The sequence below is a fragment of the Megascapheus bottae genome, chromosome 4 (genome assembly GCF_031878675.1).
Source record: "Megascapheus bottae isolate mThoBot1 chromosome 4, mThoBot2.hap1, whole genome shotgun sequence".
NCBI classification, from domain to species: domain Eukaryota; kingdom Metazoa; phylum Chordata; class Mammalia; order Rodentia; family Geomyidae; genus Megascapheus; species Megascapheus bottae.
This window is the reverse complement of record NC_143512.1, coordinates 52,778,786-52,804,034: the sequence shown is the minus strand read 5'-3', so window position 1 is coordinate 52,804,034 and position 25,249 is coordinate 52,778,786. Positions and strand designations below refer to the sequence as shown.

The following is a 25,249-nucleotide window of genomic DNA, read 5'->3' as shown; positions in this document are numbered from 1 at the left end:
TGATCATCAACCACTGCCACTGTTGCTGTTTAGGCACAAGGGGATATGCATTAGGGCTCAAGGCTTAATCTTGGTCTCTTACTGTAGAGACTTGTCCATACCAGTCAGGGGTGCTGTGAAGGAAGCTAGCTTCTGCTGTGGCTCCTGAGAGGACCTTGGGCCATCTAACCCTTGAAGGTGATTAGCATCAAGTGTTCTGCATCACTGCATGTAAGACTTGGACTGGACGAGAACTGTAGATGACATGAGACTACATCATACACTAATAAAAAACCCTGTGAAACTTGTCAACTGACTCATGTCCCAGCCACTGTAGTTAGAGGGGAATGTTACTCCTTGTGTGCTGTTGCCATAGTAACCTCAGCTACACCAAGCCTGGGATACAGGAGCAAGGTGTCACTGTGATATTGCCTTAAAGAGGACAGGCAAAGATAAGAAAGTTGATTTAAAGGAAAATGAAAAACTATAGCCCAGAATTTCTTTACAGTATTTCCTAGTACAAATATTTAAGAAAACATTCCCCGCTCCCCATTTTTTTTGCCAGTCCTGGGGCTTGAACGTAGGGTCTAGTCACTGTCCTTGAGCTTCTTTTGCTCAAGGCTCCCACAGCCCTACTTCCAGCTTTTTCAGTTTATGTGGTACTAAGGAATTGAACCCAGAGCTTCATACAGGCAAAGCAAGTGCTAAATCATCAAGCCACATTCCCAGTCCCTTGGTTTGATTTGAAGAAATCATTTGCTAAAACTTTATGTTCTATTACTTGATCTATCTAACCAAAGATCTACATTTACTTATTTGTTTATTTATATATGTTCATGTATTCATTTATTCATTCATTTTGGATTCAGAGTCAGCTACATAGCCAATTCTCATCTTAAATTCACAATCCTCTCACCTCAGCCATTATGTGCTGAAATTGTAGGTATGCACCACTATATTTACTTTTGAACATACTTCCTGTTTTTTTTCTCCAGTTATGGACCTGAACTAAGGACCTGGGTGCTGTCCTTGAGGTTTTCTGCTCAAGCCTGGCATTCTACCACTTTGAGCTACATCTCCACTTTAGTATTCTTTTTGTTGATTGAAGATAACGAGTCTTGTGAACTTTCCTGTTCTGGCTGGCTTCAAACCAGCCAGGGATTGAAGGGCTGCTGACTGAAACTCTCAGATCTCTGCCTCCTGAGTAGCTAGGATGACAGTTGTGAGTCATTAGCTCCTAGCTAGACATAGTGCTTAATTGAGTAAATGCAATTATTCTACAGAGACAGCTTTCTGAACATAATCCTTTCTGAGAACAGTGCAAACTGTCCACTGACTTGTGACCATCTGAAGAGGGCCACAGGGCCCTGGGCTCAAAACTCCACCCAGAAACATGCCTCAGGATGAGGGGCATTGGGTGATATTTATTATTAATTGTTAATGGTGAGATCATTTATTATGATGCCAGCAGATCACATGGGATCTAGAAAATCGAAATGTAGAAAATAAAAGCAGAGAAAGGTAAAGACAGGTTATTTCATGTGCCTTAGCTCCAGAATTGCCATGTTCAAGGGACACCTGCTATTTGCAGTGATTATTCAGAGTCATCTTAGACTCTTTGGACATCAAGTTTTACGATCAGTTTATAGAGGAAGTAACCTAAGTTCACACAGGTCAGAATGTCTAGAAGCTAATAAATGGTAGAGCCAGGATGTCACCCTGAGAAGGCCTTCTGAGGTCAAAGCCAGGAAGGTTGGTTCCTAGAAAATGGCCCACAGAAAGAGCAGGTCTGGAGCACTGAAGTGTCAAGCAGGCCAGTGTGCTGGAGGACACCAGAAGAAAGAGACAAAGCCACAGGAGGCAGAGGAGCCACAGGCTGAGAAACAACATGGTGGATTCAAAGAGCTGGAAGGGTAGTAGAGTGATTCTAAAGACAGTTATTGAAGGCTGGGAATGAACAAATAGTGGCAGTGGTAAGCCAGGCAGCAGATCATCAAGTTCTTGTCCAATATGTGAAAGAACCTAGATTTTACTCTCTGATGAAATCTTGGGTTGGAATTCTGCTCTGTCATGAATTATTTGGGTAAACTTGTAAATTAGTCTCCTCACCTACAAAAGAGAGCTACTAATACATACAGTGTTGGGGATTAAGTAATGAGAAATGTTCTTACCATTTATAGGTATTAGCTATAATAGTTAATAAAAGTATTTCTATAAGTCCAATGACTTTTCCTTTGTCATGCTGTTGGGAAATTACACGAAGATTAAGAATTTTGTTATCATTGTCATTTCTGTTGTTGTACCACTTCTAGAATTTGAACTCAGAGCCTTATGTTCTCATTTAGCTTTTTACTCATGGCCAATGCTACCAGTGTGTGGCTACCAGTTTAAGCCACATCTCCAGTTGTAGCTTTTGGCTGGTTAATTGGAGATACAGTTTCTTGGCTCTGTCTGTCCAGACTAGCTTTGAATCTCAATCCTCAGATTTCGGACTCTGGAGTAGCTAGAATTAGATAGTCATAAGCCACAAACACTCAGCTAAGACTAAGAAAATGGATCTTTAATGTAATAACCCTTGACAGGTTAGTCTGTAATGAATTGAAAGGCTTTAAGGAACAAAATTAGAAGCCAGGAGAATAGTGTGTTGTTGAGGATAGCTGAAATGGGGACCTAATGTAGAATAACGATAACTGAGAGAGAGGAAAGATGATAATAAGGACTTGGAGAAACTCCACAACTTGTAGAAATCTCTAAACATATACAGAAATAAGGAGAATATTATCATGGTAGGTACTTTTCTTGCCTCCTTCTCTCCTTCCTTCTCTCTTTCCATCTCCCTACCTCCCTCCCTCTCTCTTTTTTATGAACTTAGTATTTGATGCTTTTGTTCTGTAGGTCTACCCATTGAGCCAGGCCTCCCACCCCAAGTAGATGGTATATTATCACCATCTGTCACAACCACTCTGCAAGGAAGGTAGAATTATTCCTGGTTTGTAGATGAGTTAATCAAGGCTCATATTGGTTAAGAGATTTAACATAAACTCACCAAGTACCTTGTATTAGTCTCCCATAAGAATTCAGTGTCTGAGATGGGCACTGCAGCTCATTCCTATCATCCTAGCTACTCAGGAAGCTGAGATCTGTGGATCAAGGTTCAAAGCCATCCTGGGCATAAAAGGACCTGAGACTCTTATATTCAATTAATCTCTAGAAAACAAGGAAGTGGGTTTTGGCTCAAGGGTAGGGTGGTAATCTTGAGCTGAAGAGCTCAGGGACAACATCCAGGCCGAGTTCAAGCCCCACGACTGCCTTCCCCCCCGCCCCCCTCCCCAAAAAGAGAAAAAGAAAAAATAATTTAATGTATGATTCTCCTTTTTTTTTCTTTTCTTTGCCAGTCCTGGGCTTGAGCTCATGGCCTGAGCACTGTCTTTGGACTTTCTCAAGGCTAGAGCTCTAACACTTGAGACTCAGCACCACTTCTAGCTTTTTTTTTCTATGTATGTGGTACTGAGAAATCAAACTTGGGTCTTTATGCATACTAGCAAGTACTCTACCACTAGGCCATACTCCTGGCCCTCAATATCTGATTCTTACAGAACAGTTCAAATGCAGATTTAAAACTAAGGCCCTAGTTTAAAGCTAGCTATGGCAGGAAAATTCTTGAGACTTATCTCAAACTAAAGACCATAAAGCTGGAAGTATAGCTATGGCTCAAGTGATAGAGTATGAGTCTTAGCCAAAAATACTAAGCAACTGTGCAAGGCTCTGACTTCAAGTCCCACTAAAGGGACAAAATAAGAATATACTAGAAGCATAGTAAAAAAAAAAAGAGAGAGAGAAAATATGCAAGCACAAGAATTTGATAAAAGTTGGGAGGTCAAAACTAAATAATAAGGTTGAAAATGATACCCAGGGTTGGTTGGTCAGTAATTTTTTATCATTTGGCATATCATTCCTACCCTTGCTGACTGTAGGCAAACTTATGAACTTCTTCTCAAATGATTCCCTGACTCTCAAAGTACAACTGAGAAATATCTACTGATGCTCTGAGCTTCAGAAAGTTACGAATACAAGATCCAGGGCTAAACACTTAAACATTTGACAAGAGTTTTGTCCATATACAAAGCATCTGTCTGAAGTTAAACATTCCTATAAATGCCAAACAAATCAATGAAGTGTTATAGTCTTTTTATTTATTTGTTAATTTTTTGCCAGTCCTGGGTCTTGAACTCAGGGCCTGAGCACTGTCCTTGGTCTTTCTCAAGTCTAGGGTTCTACCACATGAGACACAGCACCACTTCCAGCTTTTTCTATGTATGTGGAACTAAGGAATCGAACTGGGGTCCTGTGTATGCCAGGCAAGCACTTTTCCCACTAGACCAAACTCCCAGCCCCAAGTGTTATATTCTTATATTGTATTATATTCTTATTTGATTAGAATACCAAGCATCAGAAGATGAGGCTTCTGTTCAAGATATTTTAATGGTTCCAATTACAAAAACTTACTTTAAAATCATTCTTCCATGATACAGGGTAGACCCCAGACAGGAAAAAAAGGCATACATGTCTAGATTTGACAATCGAGTATGCTAGAAATGCCCTTCAACACAAATGCTATAAACGTCACATACTAACACAAGGATTTTCCTAGGAGTGCTGTGGAAAGAAATAATGAGCAGTGGCTGAGTTCTGGGCTGAGACTGACTTCCACAGAAGGGAGGGGGGAGAGATGAGAAAGGCGGTAAACAGGCCTGTGGCTTTCCAAATGCCCTCACTCTGTGTTCTAGGAACAGGCTCTTCTTTCACAGTTTAAATTATTTGACAGGCCTGTTCTTAGTGCCACTGGCCTTGCACTCTTGATTTTGCTCCAGAATAGACTTCTGGGCAGAAGATTTATGGGTAACAAGGGCACTTGTTTTAAAGGTCTGCATGTGGAACATTCTGTACATTAAAAAGGAAGAACCTGATCAAGTAGAGAGGAGAGCAACACACGTAATGTAAGTCTACTATGTACCTGACATCAAGTCCTTATTCAAGCCTCCTGAATTAAAAGATGCTCATATTCCCATTCCAAAATAAGGAATCAAGCTCTGGGATCCTAAGTAACTGCTCAGCAGTCATACCTTGCTAAAGAACAGCAGCCAGTGCTTTCCAAAGATGGGTCTGAAATCTAGGGTTTGCCCAATAGACTGCTCATAGGTCCTTGTCAAAGTGTCAGTACACACACCATGGTGTGAGCTGTTTAAAAAAAAAATCAAGGGTTTCTTTGAACAATTTGTTTGGCCAGTCCTGGGGCTTGAACTCTGGGCCTGGGCACTGCCTCTGAGTTCTTCAGCTCAAGGGTAGTGCTCTACCACTTGAGCCACAGCACCACTTCCGATTTTAATTGTAGATAAGAGTGTCAAGAACTTTACTGTCAGGCTGGCTTTGAACCATGACCATCAGATCTCGGCCTCCTGAGTAGTTAGGATTACAGGTGTGAGCCACTGGTGCCTGGCTTCCAGGTCTTTCAACTGAGGACTTATATAATATTTAGTAACAGCTCTCCAGGAGTTAATGTAGCAATTTACTTTTTGTGATGTAGGAAAACCCCTGAAGTCACAAGACAATTAACAGAAAGCTGACACACAGCTGAGAGATACTGCATTTGGTACAGCAAATTAATTGGGGGATGTTTCTTAAATGAAACCCAACTGGAATCATACTACACAGTGTCAGAAGTCTGATATCCAAGTCTAATATTTGTGTTCTTTACTTAGTTTTTCTGACCATACCATGGGTTCCTTCTTTCTGTTTATTTGTAATAGGACAGCTTTAAATGTTTCATGTAAAAGAGAGTTAGAAAGCATAATTTAATAATATTACCTTGTAAATCTTAACTCAAGAAAAAGATTCCAGTATTAATTTACAAGGCTGGTAAGACTCACAAGTATTGAACATGACTAATATATAAGTGAACACAAGAAACTCAACATCAACTGCTTCTGTTTTTGTCTAGAATTTAAAAAGCAATGAATAAAGACAAGAATGCACAGCAAGCATTTTTGCCTTGATTTCATAGGTGTATGGTATCTTAAAGTGACACCCTGACATGGAGTATGTCCTGTAGTTATTTCTTGAGTGAAAAAAAGAATTACATTCATTCTAAAATACCAGACAGTTAATACATGCAGTTATCTAGAATGTGGTAGAAGTAGTAGTAATTATCTCCTTCTGAAATAAATTTCCCTGCCAGATGACCTTGGCTCAAATTGATAATCCTAGCTGAGGCCTGAGGATTGCAGTTTCAGGTCAGCATGAGTAGATAACTACCCAAAAGCTGGGAGCAGAGGTATTGCTCAAGTAGTAGAGTACCAGCTGTAAGTAAATACACTGAGAGTTTGACACCCTGAGTTTAAGTCCCAATATCAGTACAAAAATGAAATCTACAAGCCAGGTGTGGTGGCTCACACCTGTAATCCTAGCTACTCAGGAGGCTGAGATTTGAGGATTGTGGTTCAAAGCTAGCCCAGGGTCCAGGCACTAAAGTCTGAAAGACTCTTACCTCCAACTAACCACTAGAAAACTGGAAGTGGTGCTGTGGCTCTAGGGGTAGAGTAGTAGCCTTGAGCTGAATAGCTCAGGGACAGTGCCCAGGCCCATAGTTCAAGCCCCATGATGCCCCTCTACACACACACACAAAAAGTGATATGAAAAGAGCAATTCATTGTGATGTAACTCTTGCATCTTTATTTCTCTGATTTAAGAAAATTTCAAGGCAAATATTTCTCTCTCCATAGCCCTTGAGCCTTCAGGTCATGTCTTACTTTGACAATTATAATCTTGGAATATGAATATACATATACACATAACTCAAACAATTTTCTTTGTGTCGAAACTAAGGTTTGAATGCAGACCCTCATGTTCCGGCCTGTCTTCTTTTAGTCCTGAGTAGCTAAGATTACAGGTGTGAGCCACAACTCCACTTCTGGCTTCTTATTCGTTAATTGGAATGTTAATTGACTTCCTTACCTGGGATAGCTTTGAACTGCAAGAGTAGCTAAGAGTCCAGGCATGAACCACCAGCACTCACGAAATGACATCACTCTTACAAGCAATAAAAGAAATAAAAGCTCTTTGGGCTTGAGCTCAGGGCTTGAACACTGTCCTTGGACTTTCTCAAGGCTAGCACTCTACCACTTGAGCCTCAGCACCACTTCCGGCTTTTTGCTGTATATGTGGGGTACCAAGGAATCGAACCCGGGTCTTCGTGCATGCTAGGCAAGCACCCTACCATTAGGCCAAACTCCTGGCACCCATGAAAGCTCTTTTTAAAAATATAAAATATTGTCGGGTGTGGTGTCTCACACCTGTAATCCTAGCTACTCAGGAGGCTGAGATCTGAGGATCAAGCTTCAAAGTCAACCCAGGCACAAAAGGACCTGAAACTCTTAGCTCCAATTAACCTCTAGAAAACAGGAAGTGGAGCTTGGCTCAAGGGTAGCGAGGCTGACTAGAGCTGAAGAGTTCAGGGACAACGCCCAGGCCCAGGTAGGGTGATAGCCATGAGCTAAAGAGCTCTGGGGCAGAGCCCAGGCCAAGTTCAAGCCTCATGACCCACAAAAAATAAATAATAAATAAATAAATAAAATATTAAGTTTTATAAAACTGCATATGCATAATGAGGGCCGGGAGTTTGGCCTAGTGGTAGAGTGCTTGCCTAGCATGCATGAAGACCAGGGTTTGATTCCTCGGTACCGCATACATAGAAATAAGCCAGAAGTGGTGCTGAGGCTCAAGTGGTAGAGCTCTAGCCTTGAGAAAGTCCAAGACAGTGCTCAGGCCCTGAGCTCAAGCCCAGGACAAACAAAACAAAAACTTGCATATGCATAATGAATCTCTACTAACTTCAGAAAAGGTTGTGGAAGAAACAATGTATGTTCCAGTATTCAAAAAGTCTATGCAGTACAACTTGAGAAAATAGTAGATATCATTAATAAGAGAGTCCACTAACTTATTTCCTGGCTTCTAATGAAGCCTAAGTATATATCATTGATGGCTTGAGACTAGATGGCTTTCATTCAACATCATCATTTTTTTTATAAGATACTCAATTTTCTACCATTTCCATTACGTTGCTTGATCTGCAAGAATGGGTCTTTCGATTATTTCCTCTTGTTGTCAATCTGTCCTTTCATTTTCTCATTTGATATTAAGGACTGTGCTTCCTTGACTGGAAAAGACATAATTAGCCATTATTTCTCTAACTATCTCACTCTCCCATCTCCAGATTTGCTTCCTAAGAATAGTATCTTAGCCAGAGAATATCCTGGCTACTCAAGAGTCTGAGATGCTAGAACAGCTTCTACGAGATGTCATCTCCAAAACAATCAACAAAAAAACCAGACTGGAGTTGTGGTTCAAGTGGTACAGTGCACAGCAAGTGCCTCAGCACTTCAAACACTCGTTCCAGGCAGAAGAATGCAGTCTTGTCCCCAGTAGCTTTTCAAGAATAGTTTTAAGAACTTATGAACTTATTTTTGTCTATGAATTTTCCTTCATCTTTAATTTTTTTTTTGTCTAGAATTTTTAGTCTCTTTCTTCTGGAGCTTTTGCTCATGAGGCACAAGTGTATTAAATTACATTTCCCCTTAAGCTCAGTTCTTCCTTAGGCAGCCTTAATTCTCTTGCCTTCTTTACTCTTGAATATTCTAAAAATATGCACACAATAGCTCATATCTCCATTCCCAATTCAATACTCCTCCTACCGGGTTTCTAATCCCATTTCCTGACTAAGATTCTTCTCCATTCAATTGCCAGCCAAAGACCTAGTAATTATAGAAAGTAATTGGTTCTTCTCCTTTCTTCTGGTTCTCTATTCTGTGCTTAATGAGTTGTCTCATTTGTCCAATTCTCAACCCAGAAGAGCTGAATTTATTCCTCACTACTTACCATTACATTATCCACTCAACCTGTTATTACTTTCGTCTGTAACCATCATCGAGTTACTCACTCAGGATCAAAATGCTAGCATTTTGTTTGATTCTGCTTATCAAGGACATACTGCCCAATTCCTGGGGAATGGACTACACCCCATAAAGAGCTTTGGAACAGTATTTTTAGAAGGTAGCGTGTGTAACCAGACAAATGCCTAAATTCAAAGGAAGACAACAAAAAAAAATTCTACAAAGAAAGTTAGCAAAAGTGACCATACAGGTCTTAGATGAGTTTAAAGACCTATGCAGAAGTTTCCTAAACATAGAATGTGTACCCCACAAAAGGAGGTAATAATAGTATGTAATATGCAATCCTTCTTGTCAATTATAATAACTTTGGCATCTGTGCCATGTCTTAGATGATAATTCCAGTCTGCCTAATGTTTTTCTGGGCTTGTTCTTTAATTTGACCAAAATTCCAAATGATCTTTCAGTCAATTTGGTAAACGAGTATTATAGTCCGCACATACCTCCACTGAGATACATCCAAAATGCTATCCAGGCTAGTATTTTAGCGATTTGCAAACTGATCTGAAAGCTTTGTACTCACATATCACTGGCGATGGAGGAGTTCCGGGACATAGACTTTGGAGAGAGGTCATAATCGCTGTCGGATCGGTACAGGAAGGACTCCCGGCGTTGACTGTGGACAAAGTTTGCTTGGAGAATGAGCCCAGATCCTGGGCTGGTCATGGGATCCAAGGGACTCCGTCCCGAAGTTGTGCCATTGTCCACATCGAAACTGCAAGGGAAAGAGAGGCAAGCATTCATTTTAGCAAACAGAGCCGGCTTGAGTGAAGAAATTCACACCGGGAAAACTTACAGCTGGTAAAAGCTGATTACAAGAAATAACAGCCCAGGCACTAAAGAATGTTTGACTCTTATCTCCAATTAATCACTAGAAAACCGGAAGTGGAGCTGTGGCTTCAGGGGTAGGGCGGTGGCCTAGCGCTGTGGAGCTCAGGGACAGGGCCTAGGCCCAGAGTTCAAGTCCCAAGACTGACAGAAAAAAGAAAGAAAGAAAAAGAGACAGAGACAGAGACAGAGAGACAGAGACAGAGAGAAAGGAAGAAAGGAGAAAAATAATGATAATATTAAAATACAAGGAAGTAAGAAAGAAAAGAAAAAAGAGAGAAAGGAAGAAAGGAGAAAAAGAATGATAATATTAAAATACAAGGAAGTGAAAAATTGGGTAGCGGAGGTGTGGCTCCCACCAGACTTGAGTAGTAAAAGATAAGGTTCCTTGCCTAAGTCGTGAGTTCAAACCCCAGTACTGGCACAATAAACAAACAAATAAAAGCAGATCCATAGTAATGCACTCAGTATTTGACTTCAACAAGTATCAGTTATGGAATTATGCCACTCTCCTGGGATTCCTTCCTTCTTCACTACAACAATCCAGTCATTAATTTCTGTTACCTACTCTTCCCCTCCCAAATTACCTTCATATTAAATTTGGGATTCCATCAACTCTAACATCATAATAACCTGTGTGTTTGTCTTTTCAATCCATTTGCATGCCTGCACTAGGTGTGATTTTTCCTCATTCTTCATTATAAACCCTCTAGTCTCTCACAGTTCCTCTCAGAATAAAATCCCAACCTTGTGTCTGGACTGAAAGTCTCAGTCCTCTGCAGTCCTTTGCAATAGACCATGTCTCCCAGCAAGTACTTCCCCCTAGACTCTCCAAGAGCTACCTACTCCTCCCTCGGGCTCCAGGCCATCACTTCCTAATTTCATAACACTCCTAAGTTGTCATTCAACCTGGAGCTAGTTACCTCCAGGAAATACCCTTTCTCTCCTCCCTAAACAACTTCTCAATCCCTACTGACGGAGGTAAGTTAAACTGAAGTGCTCTTCTCCTTCCCATTCCTAGACCATGAGCTGTGAAAATGCAAACTCAAAGTATTCTTAGCATTTCACAGGTCACTTCAAAACCTTGACTGAGGCTGAGTGTAGCACCCTGGCCGAGTGTAGGTCTCGTATGCAACAGGCTCTGCATTCAACAAAAGAGAAAACAGCCCTATACTAAGAAGTTTATAGGAGCCATCAAATGCATCAAAGACAAACACTGTGTTTAACAACACATCTTTCAGAGTTGGATGGTGAAAAGGAACCACCTACAGTTTCTAATGTCTCAAACCTTGTAATATAAACTTTCTCGAAAGAGCTATTTTAGTTAATCATCAACTAGCATGAAAATAAAGTCAACTCTCACAAGTTCTGAAACTTGGGATATATAGTCCAGGAGTTATGTGGTTTGGGTTTTTTTTTTTAAACTGTTGAAGCTAATGACTTCAAGTTCAATTGCCATTAGCATTGCTGTATTGTAATTTTTAACCAGAATAGAGCATACAGCCCAGTGGGGGGCTCTTGCCTGCCACACATAAGGCCCTGGCTTCCACCATTAGCACAAAATAATTTGGGCCACCTATGAAACATAATTTTAAAACTTTTTTTCTAGAATTTCTAGTGATTACTATCATTTATGACCCAAAGATTTAAGTCAAAGTGAAAGAACATGCTTGAGACATTATTTCATGATCACCCAGGAATCTTCAACCAATCTGAAATACTTCTGTGATTGCATACCCAAGCCTATAAACCTAGCTACTCAGGAGCCTGAGATCTGAGGATGATATCTGTCAGCCTGCCTGAGTAGGAAAGTTCGTAAGATTCTTCAGTTGAGCAGCAAAAAGGTAGAAGTGGAGCTGTGTCTCGAATGGTAGTGTACCAGCCTTCAGTGAAAATGCTAAGCGAATAGCCTAAGACCCTTGAGTTTAAGCCCCAGTACCAATACACACACACACACATACAGGCACACACGTACACACACTCACAACACACACTCGGAATCTGATTCACTTGGATTAAACAGAAACCTAAATACATGGCACAAAGAAAGGGGGTCTTAAATCATAGGATTCAAGGATATTAAGGGATGTCAGACAAGCTCTTCTTAAATATATATAATTAAAGTTATTAAATGTCTACTAGGTATACACTGAGGTACTGGTATAATGTTAAGTTAGGGTGGGGTATCTGACAATCTTCATAAAAGAGCAATATTTGAAAAGAGCTATTGAAGGTATTTGCCATGTAGGTGGAACAGAGCTTTCTCAGTAGAGGGATAGTAAGGTAGACACGAGAACCTAAGTATGTGAACTCATTAAAAAAAACGAAAACAAAAAAAACTGCCTATATTGATTTCTCCTTAACAGTAAGAAAATCTTTCTGTTAAAAATGAGAAAGTAATTTTTTTGTTCTTCATGAACAGAAATGCTGGAGATATATAAGTCTGATTCCTGGTCTAGTTTTTCTGATCAAGTAACAACTAAGGAAATATGAAATAAAAATCAAAAATTCCAGTGTTCTTTTATTTTAATCAAGTGTTAGCTTACAGAAACATTTTACTCTAAGTTTCTAAATATATTGATAACCATCTTAAAAATAACATTTTATATCATAATTTCATCTATTAAAATAAAAAAAAAACATTTGTTAGTAGGTCAGAAGATGAATAGAGATGGTTAAGGATTCTATTGTTCTTTGAAGATTGTAATATAAGAATTTGTCCACTAGATGGAGATAATTTGCTTAGATAACAAAAATTCATTTCAAATGAACTTTGAAGGTCTGAATTTTCTGCTTAAACACTCAAGAAAATAACTTCTTAAATACGATAAAAAAGTGCAACCTTATAATATACAGAAATAAATTGCCAATAATGATGAAATTATATTAATCTACCATATATAAAGTACAGCCTCCTGAGTAGCTTGTATTTAAAATAGCTGAGTGCTGGTGGCTCAAGCCTGCAATCCTAGCTTCTCAGTAGGCCGAGATCTGAGGATTGTGGTTCAAAGCCACCCGCAGGGATGAAAGTCCATGACGCTCTTATCTCCAATTCACCACCAGAAAAGCTGTGGCTCAAAGTGGTAGGGCATTAGCCTTGAGCTGAAGAGCTCAAGGCCTGAGTACAAGCCTCATGACCTACAAAACAACAACAAACAAAAAAATAGGTACTAAACTCAAGTTGTCTGATTCTAGCGAATAAGAGAACGAACACTGTGTTCATGTCCCTGTTACAAAGTTTGCTATGAACCATTAACAATGCAAGCAAACTTTTCAGCTTCTTTGCCTGGATGAAAATTCAAGTGTTAACTCTTTCTAAATGACATTCTAATGTACATATAGCCATGCATGCCAAAGCTAATTCTGAGATCAGGTTTTTATATGACAGAATATTGTAGGATGTACTCAGTGGGTATCTTTGCAGAGTGTGGGATTCATTTGGAATAAAGGAAGTTATGTGGGCTCTGGGAAAGGCCTTCACAACTGGAATTAAGTGAGATCTTTTATTGTCCAGTATGTTTGTTTCCTTTAGTGCCCTTCGGAGAGGCATACATTGCTTATAGGAGCTAGTTTTTTTCTTCTTTTGTCATTCATGGGGCTTGAAATCAAAACTTGGGTACTGTCCCTGAGTGATTTTCCTCAAGGTTAGAGCTCTATTACTTTAAGCCACAGCCCCACTTCTGGTTTTCTGGTGGTTAACTGGAGATAAGCATTTCATGGACTTTCCTGTCTAGGCTGGTTTTGAATTGTGAGAGTCTGATCTCAGCCTCCTGAGAAGCTAAGATTAGAAGAGCCACAAGCACCCTGACCTAGAAGCTGGCTTTTACCAAAAGGCAATGGTAGAGAAGCAATGACACAGCTATACCCTGGCCCCCTGTAAGGACAGTAGGAGTCAAGTAGTTAGCCTGTGGGATTCTGAGCTCCTGAAGGCTGTGTTTGTCTGCCGGTCTTTGTCTAAGAACCATTGTTTCAGCTGACATAGACCAAAACACAGACCCCCCCCCCAAAAAAAAAAAACCTAAAAAATAAAAACACCCCACTGAAGGATTGAGTAATGTCTTATTCCCCAGGGTCAAGCAAAGCACCAGATGCACGCTCATGTGCTTGTCCCCAGGAGACAATGGCCCCCACACGCAAGGTGGAGCATTCCACTGTGGGCCTGGCCAAAGACACACCACACTGGGCCCCTAGGAGACCATAATCCATTTTTACTTTTGCTTCCTTGTTAAGCCCTATATAAGCCTACCCCCAAATCTAGTCCCCAGCACAACCTCCAATCCCATGGGAAGGTCTGTGCCCCTCACTGTTCCTCAATAAGCAGTCCTTGACTCTTTAGGATCAAGTCTGGCCTATTCCTTTTCCATTCTCCATTTTCCTTATACCCATGAAATGTACCTAGTTCTGTGCACACTTCCATTTTTACTGGACTTATTAGAAGATAATACTCTCTCCATCTGTCTTCCATCCTGCTCAACTGTTCCCAGTATGTTCACTAATCTTACAGTAACATGTTTCATCCTTTGGGTTTGATATTAGATCCTGTTTTCTCTGGTTTAAACATTTTTCTCTCTTCTTATGCAACATGTGGTCTCTTCCCTTAATCTGGATCTCATGGCTGCCCTAGTAAATAGCGCGCTCTCTCTCGCTCTCTCTCTCTCTCTCTCTCTCTCTCTCTCTCTCTCTCTCTCTCTCTCTCTCTCTCTCTCTCTCTCTCTCACCAGTCCTGGGGGTTGTGCTCAGGGCTTGAGCATTGTCCTTGGACTTTCTCAAGACTAGAGCTCTACCATTTCAGCCACATCACTACTTCCAGCTTTTTCTGGGTATATGGTACCAAGGAATTGAACCTAGGACTTTGTGCATGCTAGGCAGGCACTTTACTGCTAGGCCATACTCCCTGCCTCAGTAGCTCTCTTTTATCTACTCTAGCCTTCAGAACCTCAGCTCAACACCAACAATACCATCAACATGCAATATGGAAGGACAGGAGTCCTTTAACATGCAATAGGGAAGGAGGAGTACAGTGGAGTATCTTCTGGAATTCTGTATCTACATAAGTTACTGTAATCAAGATTCCCAAACTGGCTGCCTTGGAAGCCTTGTCCTCTACTATAGAAGCTTCCCGGAGCAGGAGAGATAGGCAAGGAGATAGGCAAATTGAAGGATCTTTTCACTAGGCCCAATCTTTTTATGTATCTAAAGATGGAATAGGAAGGATAGAGTTCTGTCATATTCCCCAAGGTCAAGCAAAGCACCAAGTGCATGCTCACGTGCTTGTCTGCAGGCAGCACATTCCATCCCGGTCCCCAGGAGATAACAGCCCCCACACCCAAGGTAGAGCATTCCATAGTGGGCCAGGCCAAAACAGAACCCTGGGCCTCCAGGAGACCACCACCCATCTTTTCATCTTGCTCTTTGTTAAGTTCTATATAAACCTGTATCAAAACCTCCCACAAAACCTTTCCCACAACCTCCAGTCCCACGGGCATGTCTGAGCCTTGTGCTGGTCCTCAATTAACAGACCTTGCCTGCTGACGATCAGTCTAGTCTATTCCTTTTCCAGTCTCCATTTTCCTTACAGAAATTATATTGTTTTTAAAGAAAATGTCAAAAGGGCTAAATTCCTAAGTTAAAATCAGGAAGAAAACTGGAAGAGGTAGGTAAGTTTCCTCCCTTTGATGCACATAAACACCATATCTTCTTTTCCCAGTTAATTGATAAGATTAGCAGATCTGAGGCAGATACTAGTGGCTCATTCCTAGCATCCTTGCTGAGATCTGAGGATCAAAATTTAGAGTCAGCCCTAGCAGGAAAGTCTGTGAGATTCTGCTCTCCAATTAACCCTCGGAAGACCAGATGTTGAGCTATGGCTCAAGTGGTAGTAAGAGGCTTCCGCAGAAAGAGTTAAGACACAGGGTCCAAGGCCCTAGAATTGGCATTAAAAAGGAAGAGGAGGAGTAGGAAAAAAGGTGGAGGAGGAATAGGAAAGGAAGGAAGGAAGGATAGAAGGAAGGAAGGAAGGAAGGAAGGAAGGAAGGAAGGAAGGAAGGAAGGAAAAAAATCTGATTTATGGGAAATTTTCAGGGATGGGTAAAAACTGAAAGACTAAAAGGCTGATCTGTAAGGAAAATAGAGAATGGAAAAGGAACAGGCCAGCCTCGATCATCAACAGGCAAAGTCTGTTTATTGGGGAACAGCGAGGGGCACAGACCTTCCCTAGGGATTGGAGGTTGTGTTAGAGACTGGATTTGGGAGTAGATTTATATAGGGCTTAACAAGGGAGCAAGTTTAAAACATGGATGGTGGTCTCTTGGAGGACCAGGGTTAAGTTATTGGCCTGGCTCACAGTGGAATGCTCTACTTTGCATATGGGGGCTATTTTCCCCTGGGGACTAGGATGGAATGAGCTGCCTGCAGATAAGCTCCTGAGCATGCCCCTAGTGCTTTTCTTGACCTTGGGGAAGCAAGGTCATATTCCATCTTTAGATACATAAAAAGATTGGGCCCAGAAGGAGGAGGTAGATCCTTCATGAACTAGCATCAGACACTAGGTTCTGAAGGTTACCTGTGTTCTATGTGGGCTTCATCTGCTGTACCTACTCAGAACCACTGGAAACTATAGGACAAGTACATTCCCCAGCTCAGAAAGAATGAAGGAAACAAGTTACAGCCGCCATTTTGAGTCCTAACTGCCATTTCCTGCATGGGAAGCAGGAAATGTTGCTTTTTTTCCTCTTTCTATCTCTCCCTAAACTCAGTAATACTCAGAATTTAGTTGCTACTATCTCGTTAGCATTATTCCTTATCTTTAGGAAGAATCTTTTATTTAGGTCATTCTCTTTACCTGAGTCATTCTCTTGACCTCAACACCTGGCTTTGGTTAGCTCTGGAGAGAAGAGGTGACAGGAAGGGAACCCAGGTCAAATCATATGATTTACTTCTACAATCAATGAGGTGAAAGATTCAGGAGTCAGATTGTTCTTACACTTTCAGCTAGACCCCCCTCCACTTTCAGCTCCCTGATTCCAATGAAGCAACATCCGGGAGAGGGTGGAGACTCCACTGATTTTTCAGTAGATAATCTTCACCAAGAAGAAAGAACAATTTCCTTATAGGAAATGTGGAAAGCCTGAAGTTCTCCCATAACTTGGGTGGGGCTCAAGAGGAATAGAATAGGTACCAGAGGAATATAATGGGTAGAAACAGTCCTGTGTCAGACCTTAGTCTCCTGACACAAGATGTACCTTAAGGACCCTGAGACACGTATTACATGGGTCTTTACCACACTTATCCAATTCTCCTCTGCCTGTCTGACCCTACTGCTACTTTCATATGGAATTCTCATGGATACTTAGGTCACAAAAGAAAGAGATTAAGGATCCTTAAGCTTAGTGGAAGCATAACTGCTATTAGGTATTTCTGTGTGTATATGTGCTGGGGCTGGGGCCTGAACTTAGGAGCTCTCATTTTCACCTGGCTTTTTTGTTCAAGGCTAGTACTCTACCACTGAAGCCATGCCTTCATTTCCAACTTTTTGCTAGTTAATTGGAGCTAAGAGTCACATGGACTTTTCTGCCCAAGCTGGCTTGAAACCACAATCGTCAGATCCTCAATAGCTAGGATTGCAGGTTGGCACCAACAACCAGCTTATAGTAGAATATTTCTTTGTTTTCTTATTTTTTTTCTCTTCTTGTACCAATTCTGATGACTCATACTAGTAATCTCAACTACTTGGCAGGTGGAGATCTGAAGGAGTGTAGTTTGAGCTTAGCAAGGGCAAAAATTAGTTGGGACCACATTTCAATCAATAAGCTAAGTTTGTCTATGGTCCCATGTAAGCAGGAGGCTATAGATAAAAATAATTGATGGGAGGCCAGTTCCAGGCAAAAACACAAGTCCCTATCTGAAAAATTGCTAAACTGAGGTGTGGCTCAGGATAGAATTCTTTGTGAGAGTCCCAGAATTTAAATCTTTGTAGTATCAAACATTTATTTTTTCTTTCCAACTAAATAAGGTATTGATTGTTATCAGTATCACAAGGTTATGAAACTTGTTTCTAATTAAGGGCACTGATAAGTCTCCAATTTTTTTTACTACATGCTAAATAGCTTCTTTGGAATAAATGTGTGACTTTTCATAAGTCACAAACTTTATATTTACTTTGTTGTGATAATAGACATGAAAATGCATAATGCTGTTATCTTACAGTGATAAGCACAGATGATAATTTTTCTCAATCAAGAATTGTGCAACAAGTTTGAAATAGCAAGCCCTGAGAGGATATTGAGCTACTTTACTAAAAGACTCAGTTTGTACAGAACCAGGCCTTCAAGAGCAGAAATATCAAGTGAGTCCTGACAAATCTACAACAGTTGTTTCTAGCTTGTCTCAAGGCTGATGCTCTACAATTTGAACCACACCTGCACATAGAACTTTCTGTGGGAGGGGGTGAAAATGAGTCTCCAGTTGTTTTTTACTTAGGTTGGTTTGATCTCCATCCTCAGACATCAGCCGTCTGAGTAGCTACGATTATAGGCATGACCCCCTCACCAGGGCCCAGCCTATAAGCCATTTTTTTTGTCAGTCCCAGGGTGTGAACTCAGGGCCTGAGAACTGTCCTTGGGCATTCCTCAAGGCTAGCTCTCTATCACTTAAGCCATAGCACCATTCCTGACTTTTCTATGTATGTGGTACCAGGCAAGGACTCTACCATTAGGCTCAACTCCTGGCCCCATAAAGGCCATTTTTTTGTCAGTCCTGAAGCATGAACTCTGGGCCCAGGCACTGTCTCTGAGCTCTTCAGCTCAAGGCTAGCACCCTACTCATGAGCCAAAGCCCCACTTTCCATTTTCTAGTGATTGATGGATGATAAAAGTCTTACATTGGTCAGTGCCCAGGCTGGCTTTGTACCATGATCCTCAGATCTCAGCCTCCTGAATAGCTAGGATTATAGGTGTGAGCCACCGCATCCAGCAGGCCATGGGGTTTCAATGGGTGCAGGCAACTCACACATGTACTCCTAGCTACTTGGAAGTCTGACAACTGAGGATCAAGGTTCTAAGCCAGCTTGGGCAGAAAGGCCGTGAGATTTTTATCTCCAATGAACATCCAAAAATATCTAGAAGTAGAGCTTTGGCTCAAGGGTAGAAAACTAACTGAGTATAAAAGCTCAGGAACAATACCCAGGCCCTAAGTTAAAGCCTTAGGACTAGTAACCCACTAAATGTGTAAATGTGTGTGTGTGTGTGTGTGTGTGTAGAGGAGTCTACCTCCATCCATCCATATGCATGAACAGATAAAGAAAATGTGGCACAGACACAAAACATTATTCAATTGTAAACAAAAGGAAAATCCTGTCTTATGTTACAACACGAATGAACCTTGAAGATTCTATGCCAAATAAATAGGTCAGTCACTGAAGGATAAATTGCATATGATACCATTTATATGAGGAATCTAATCTAATCATATGTGTAGAAGCAAAAAATAGAAGGGTTGCTGGGTGCCTGTGGCTCACGCCTACAATCCTAGCTACTCAGGAGTCTGTCTGAGGATTGCAGTTCAAAGCCAGCACAGACATGAGAGTGTGTGAAACTCTTATCACCAATTTTCACTTGAAAACTAGAAATGGTGCTGTGGCTCAAAGTGGTAGAGCACTATCCTTGAGCTGAAGAGCTGAGACAGTGCCAAGGCCCAGAGTTCAAGCCCCACGACTGGTAAAAAAGAAAAAGGAGAAAAGGGTTGTCTCTGGGTCTGGTTGTCACTAGTCAATGGGCATTGAGTTTCAGATATGAAAGATGATAAATTCTGGAGAGCTAAAGTATGTTGTGCTTACAGATAAATTAGCATACTGAATATTTAATTTAACTGTGAGTGTTTTTTGTTTCCTATAATAAAAAATTAATTAAACATTTTTGTTTTGTATAATAAAAAAATAAGGATCTTAAGTAGGCCTAATGAAGGCTATAAGACTGAAACATGAGAAGCAAAGCCTGCATTTCACATCTAGAAGTGACAAACCATTGAAGTCATAGCCATAGCCATGTTTAACCAGGCATCATGCTGATAATAGACAGTAGAAGGTTCTATTTCTGTGTTGGAAGACTCTGCTATAGCTGATAGTTTCCCAAGGCCTCATGGCCATTGAGAATGAAACAAGTCAGCATGTATTTCTTCCTTTGCTTTCTATGATTATTTATTGATTTCAACCAAGAATTTCTAAGGATCCTTATTCCATAGACTAGACTGGCCCTGGGGTCAGAAGCAGCTCTACCGAAGTAGGCAGTTTTGCTGCTTATACTAAGTAATCTCTTTCCCTCAGAGAAAAAGGGGTTGCATTTCCAAAACACAGTAACCAACCATGATGAACAGTATCTTCTTAACTAAGTGGAGGTGGAGAATATTTCTGTACATATTTATTTTTTACTGTGCTAAAGCAACTAAAATTGTTCAAATATGCTTACATCAGAATGCTTTAATTTCAGGCACCACCATTTCTTTCCACCCCTTCATACTTATTCTTTTATCATTCTGCTGCCAAAATGACCTTCCTAAAGTGAAAATCAGATTCCCACAAGAGTTTGTTAACCACTCGCCAATGGTAGCCAAGTGTGTGTGTGTGTATGTGTGTGTGTGTTTGAGAGAGGGAGAGAGAGAGAAAGAGAAAGTGACAGTGACAGAGACAGAGACAGACAAAGACACAGGCCTGGGGCTTGAACTCAGGGCCACACATATTTGCTTAGGTCTTTTGCCCAAGGCTGGTCCCCTACCACTTAAGCCACAAATCCACTTCCATATTTTGCTATGTAATTGGAAATAAGAATCTCTCAATTTTATCTGCCCAAGCCGACTTTGAACTGAGATCTTCAGATCTGAGACTCCAGAGTAGCTAGGATTACAGATGTGAGCAACTGCAACTGGCAGCCAATTTTACTTAGCAGAAATGCTCTATCTTTACAGTGGCTTTGGGCATTCAGTGACCTGAAGCCCTACAGCCATTCTTATCCCTCCTTGTACCTTCCTTCTCTCCCACAGGCATACTCAACTTCAGTAGCTTTGTAGCCTTCGTTCTTGGAGCATGTGCACGTGCTCTTCCCTGGGGTCTTTGGGTCAGCAGTTCTCTCTACTTGAAAGGATCAATCCCCAGTTATCAGCTCATAGTAAGCTATTCTTTTCCTCCAGACCTGGAGTTTGAACTCAGGGCCTGGACTCTATTCCTGCACTCTATCACTTGAGCCATAGCACTATTTCTGGCCTTTTCTGAGCAGTTTATTGGAAATGACAATCTCATGGACTTTCCTGTCCCGCTGGCTTTGAACCATGATCTTGCGATTTCAGCCTCCTGAGCAGCTAGGATTAGTGTGAGCCATTAGCACACTGCCTGACAGAGCCTTCCTTAAATCATACTTGCTTACTTTGAGATTATGGTTCTGTTTCTGACAGATGGGTTTCAAACTGTGAGTCTCAATCATGAGGTCCCTGGTATTACAGAGTTAGAGTTATAAAAATGTTTTACAAAGTCAAAACTGAATGACTGGATTGAATTATTAAATGATGAAGTTTTTATGAAAATCCCTATTAAAATATTACATTTTATAAACATTGAATAAGTATAGGTATGATTATAGTTGAAAAAAACTAATAGCTTTGCTATAAATTGTCTTGAAAAATATAACCTAAGTCTGGGTTCTTTTTTTTTTTTTTTTTTTGGCTAATGGATATGAAAACTCATACACCATGTTTTTCTCTGACTCTCCCTAGGAAACCTTTTGCAGCCCTGCTATTAAATCTATTTTGGAGAAATGATTTTACTCAGTTTTCAACCTCAACAATCCAAACACATGGGTTTTCCACTTTGAAGGAGTTGGAGAGAAACACAAATGGCTCCAAGAGAGTTGTGCAGCCAGCCCACGTACTCACTGTTATCAGGGTAAATGATTTGAAGAACATTGTTCTATGATATTCATAAACAATCACTTCCTCCTCAATTCTTTTAAAATACGTTATAAATACTGAAATAAGAGGATGTAAAAGTTCACACCACAGGGAACATGGGTCATTTTATTAGGAGCATGTCATTAAACTTTGCCTAGTGATTTCTTTCTTTCTTTTTTTTTCTTTGTTGGTCATGGGGCTTGAACTCTGGGCCTGAGTGCTGTCCCTGAGCTCTTCAGCTCAAAGCTACTGTCCTACCCCTTGAGCCACAGCCCCACTTTCCATTTTTTAGTGATTAAGTGATAAGAGTCTCACGGACTTCAGTACCCTGGCTATCCTTGAACCGAGATCCTCAGATCTCAGCCTCCTGAGTAGCTAGGAGCCAATGGGCCTGGATGTGATTTCTTATATTGAGCAAGATACATACAGTTACAAATTATCTTTTAAAGACTTTTTTTTGGGGGTGGGGGGTCAGTTATGGGGCTTGAACTCCGGGCCTGAGCACTGTCCCAACTCAAGACTAGCTCTCTACCACTTAAGCCACCAAGCCACTCAGTTTTCTGGTTAATTGTAGATAAGAGACTCCCAGACTTTTGTGCCCAGCTTTGAATTATCCTCAGATCTCAGCCTCTTGAGTAGCTAGAATTACAGGTGTGAACCACAGTGACCAGCTTGAACCTATTTTTTTTTATAACGTTTAATTTAGGGGATTATTTGTAAGTATTATACTCCAAACACTATATTATATCAAATGAAACTTACAGTACTGGAAGTACTTTAAGCTCACACATTTCACATTTAGTCTATTTTGGGTCCAAATGAAACCACCTGTCTTTTTTACTTTTTATAATTTTTACACTTTGGTTAGTTTTTGGGGTTTTTTTTGCTTGTTTGTTTTGTTATTTGTTTTTGTTTTTCACTGGTACTGGGGCTTGAACACAGTGCTTATACACTGTCTTTTAGCTTTATTACTTAAGGTTGGTGTTACTGCACTTGAGCCATACCACTACTTCCAGCTTTTTTTCATATGTAACTGAAGAGACTTTTGGATTTCTTTTGAATTTGTCTTTCAGGACTACCTTTAAACCTGTATCCTCAGCTCTTAGCCTTGTGAATAGCGAGGATTATAAAGATAACCTGGGTATGTTTTCTTTTTTTGTCTTTTTTCCTTGCTCTTCTTTGGTTACATGAAAAATAAGCTTATTAACAATAAGCAGAGTTGGTTTGTTCTCCAGAGTAATAGTCAGTCCAGAAAAAGTTATACAGGATTAACTCAAGCATGAAGCTACTACAGGAATTTGTCTCAGTGTCATGGAAGTGATATAGAACTAGGAGTCACCAATATTCAGGATCTAGATTCATACTTCAGTTGAATCAATAGAGTTTCAGAAGGTCTTTAGGATTTCAGAAAGAAAGAATAAAGACAATCAAAATGTGCACATTTCCTAGTGAAAATCTACAGAAATCTTCTAGAAAAGTTTCACCATGTCCAAACCAATGGAGACAGATTTGAGTAGTTCTTTGGATTAAGAACATTGAAGTTTTATTCCAATATCTTCAGCCCTTCCTGGTCTGAACTCACAGATTAAATGGAAGTCTAGAATCAGGCATATTTCTATAATAGAAAATTGGGGATGGAAGGGAGGTCAAGTTTGTAAGGAAAATGGAGGAGAATGAAAAAGGAACAGGCCAGATTCCATCTTCAACAGATGAGGACTGTCTATTGAGGAAGAGCCAGGGACTCTGACCTTCCCCCTGGACTGGAGACCTGAGGATCATTGTTGGAAGCCAATCTGGGCAAAACAGTTCCAGTGGGACTTTTACTTCAAACAAACCACTTAAAAACTGCAAGTGGTCCTGTGGCTCAAGGGGTAGACCATTAGCCTCATACACGAGAGCCTCAGGGAGTGTACCCAACAACTGACAAAAACAAAACAAAACAACTCTGAGAATGCTAGGTGCTTTTCCATTTGCTGCATCCAAGAGAATCTATCCTGGTGGACAGAAGAAAATTCTCAAAGATCTCTCCTGTGTCTCTAAATTTGTCCTTTATTTGTCAATATTGCATTTATTAAATTGTATAAAATATTTCATATTACTAATCATTATTTTTAATGGGACATGCATTTTGGAGCAATGTGATCATTTAATATATGTAGAAAAATGTATAATGATTTAATCTGGTAGGTAGCATTTTTATCTCTTTAAACATTTGAAAAAATAATGTGTGCAGGTTCTAGAGCTTGAACTCAGAGCCTAAGCCCTGTCATTGGGGTTTTTTGCTCACGGCTAGTGCTTCAGCTCTTGAACTACAGCTCCACTTCTGACTTTTATTTTTGGTGCTTCATTAGCGATATGAGTCTCACAGACTTTCCTGTCAGGCTGGCTTTGAACTACAATCCCTAAATCTCAGCCTGCTGAGTACCTAGGATTATAGACATGAGCCTCTGGTGCCTGGCAGTGTCTGAAATTTTTTTTATTAAATAATTTATTAACATTGATTTTTGCATCATATTTCAAATGATGTGTTTAACAAACAAATATTCAAGAAGGAATCTCTATTGAAAAAAATTTTTTAGTCAACAATGTCATAGTTATAAGACAGAGGGTGGTACTTTAATGCACGAAACACAGAACTAGCTACCACGTTTCTAACGCCCATTTAAAGTCATCCGTGGATGGAATTCACACAAAGACCTTGCAGACCAGATGATGGACCTGGGGATATGGACTAGAATCCTCACTTGAGAAAAAAGAACTTGAGATTCTCTAAGGAGGGCAATTATACACCCAGAGTTCCAAAGGTTTAAGATGCACATCGTTAACTCAAATGAAAATCTTCTGATTTTTGGTCAAATGATCTAAATGGAAGATTAATCCACTAGATTAGTTTTAATTTCATAAAGCTTTAATCAATGACAAATTCTTATTGTACTATCCAGAGATGTTATCCAGTTGAGCACAATATTCAAAATCTCCATGAAGATCATGACATTTTGCTGAAATAAATGGACATGTTTACATGTCCTTAACTAACAGAATGATAAAAATGTGTGTATACATAGGGCTCTTGACTTAGGTAATTTTTCCAATCATTCTAACCATATTGTAACACCGTGGGTGGCCAATACTTAATAACAATCATAGGATGTAGTAAACATCTGTATTCTTAAATTTATTTAAACATAAAATAGGCAAGTTTTGCAGGACAGATTTCCAAAAAATATTTTTTTGAAGAAAACAAATTCATTATAACAGAAAGATAGCAACTAATCCTGGAATGAGAACTGAAAGTTTCTGACTCTACTATGACATGATTATTATTTCAGAAATGTTCTTGACATCTCTAAGACCTATATTTCATTCTCAATTAATTGTCTGCATATCATTTTGCAGAATCTTTTAAAAGCAGGCACTTTTGTACATTCCAAGTCAATAGATCTGGGAATAAACTCAGAATTTGTTTGAATTATGGTTATCATTTTGAATACTACACCCGAGGCTTTATT

The 25,249-nt window shown here is 40.1% G+C and overlaps 1 protein-coding gene across 4 annotated transcripts in view; it reads right to left on the bottom strand.

Moving 5' to 3' along the window:
- The window catches only part of Pde4d (phosphodiesterase 4D), a 635,057-nt gene that overhangs the window by 174,510 nt on the left and 435,298 nt on the right, over positions 1 to 25,249 (bottom strand). For all 4 annotated transcript variants that reach the window (XM_090331909.1, XM_090331910.1, XM_090331908.1 and 1 more), the window contains exon 2: positions 9,505 to 9,696. In XM_090331909.1, the coding sequence (XP_090188035.1) occupies positions 9,505 to 9,696 (192 nt within the window). The remainder of the gene's footprint in view (positions 1 to 9,504; positions 9,697 to 25,249) is intronic.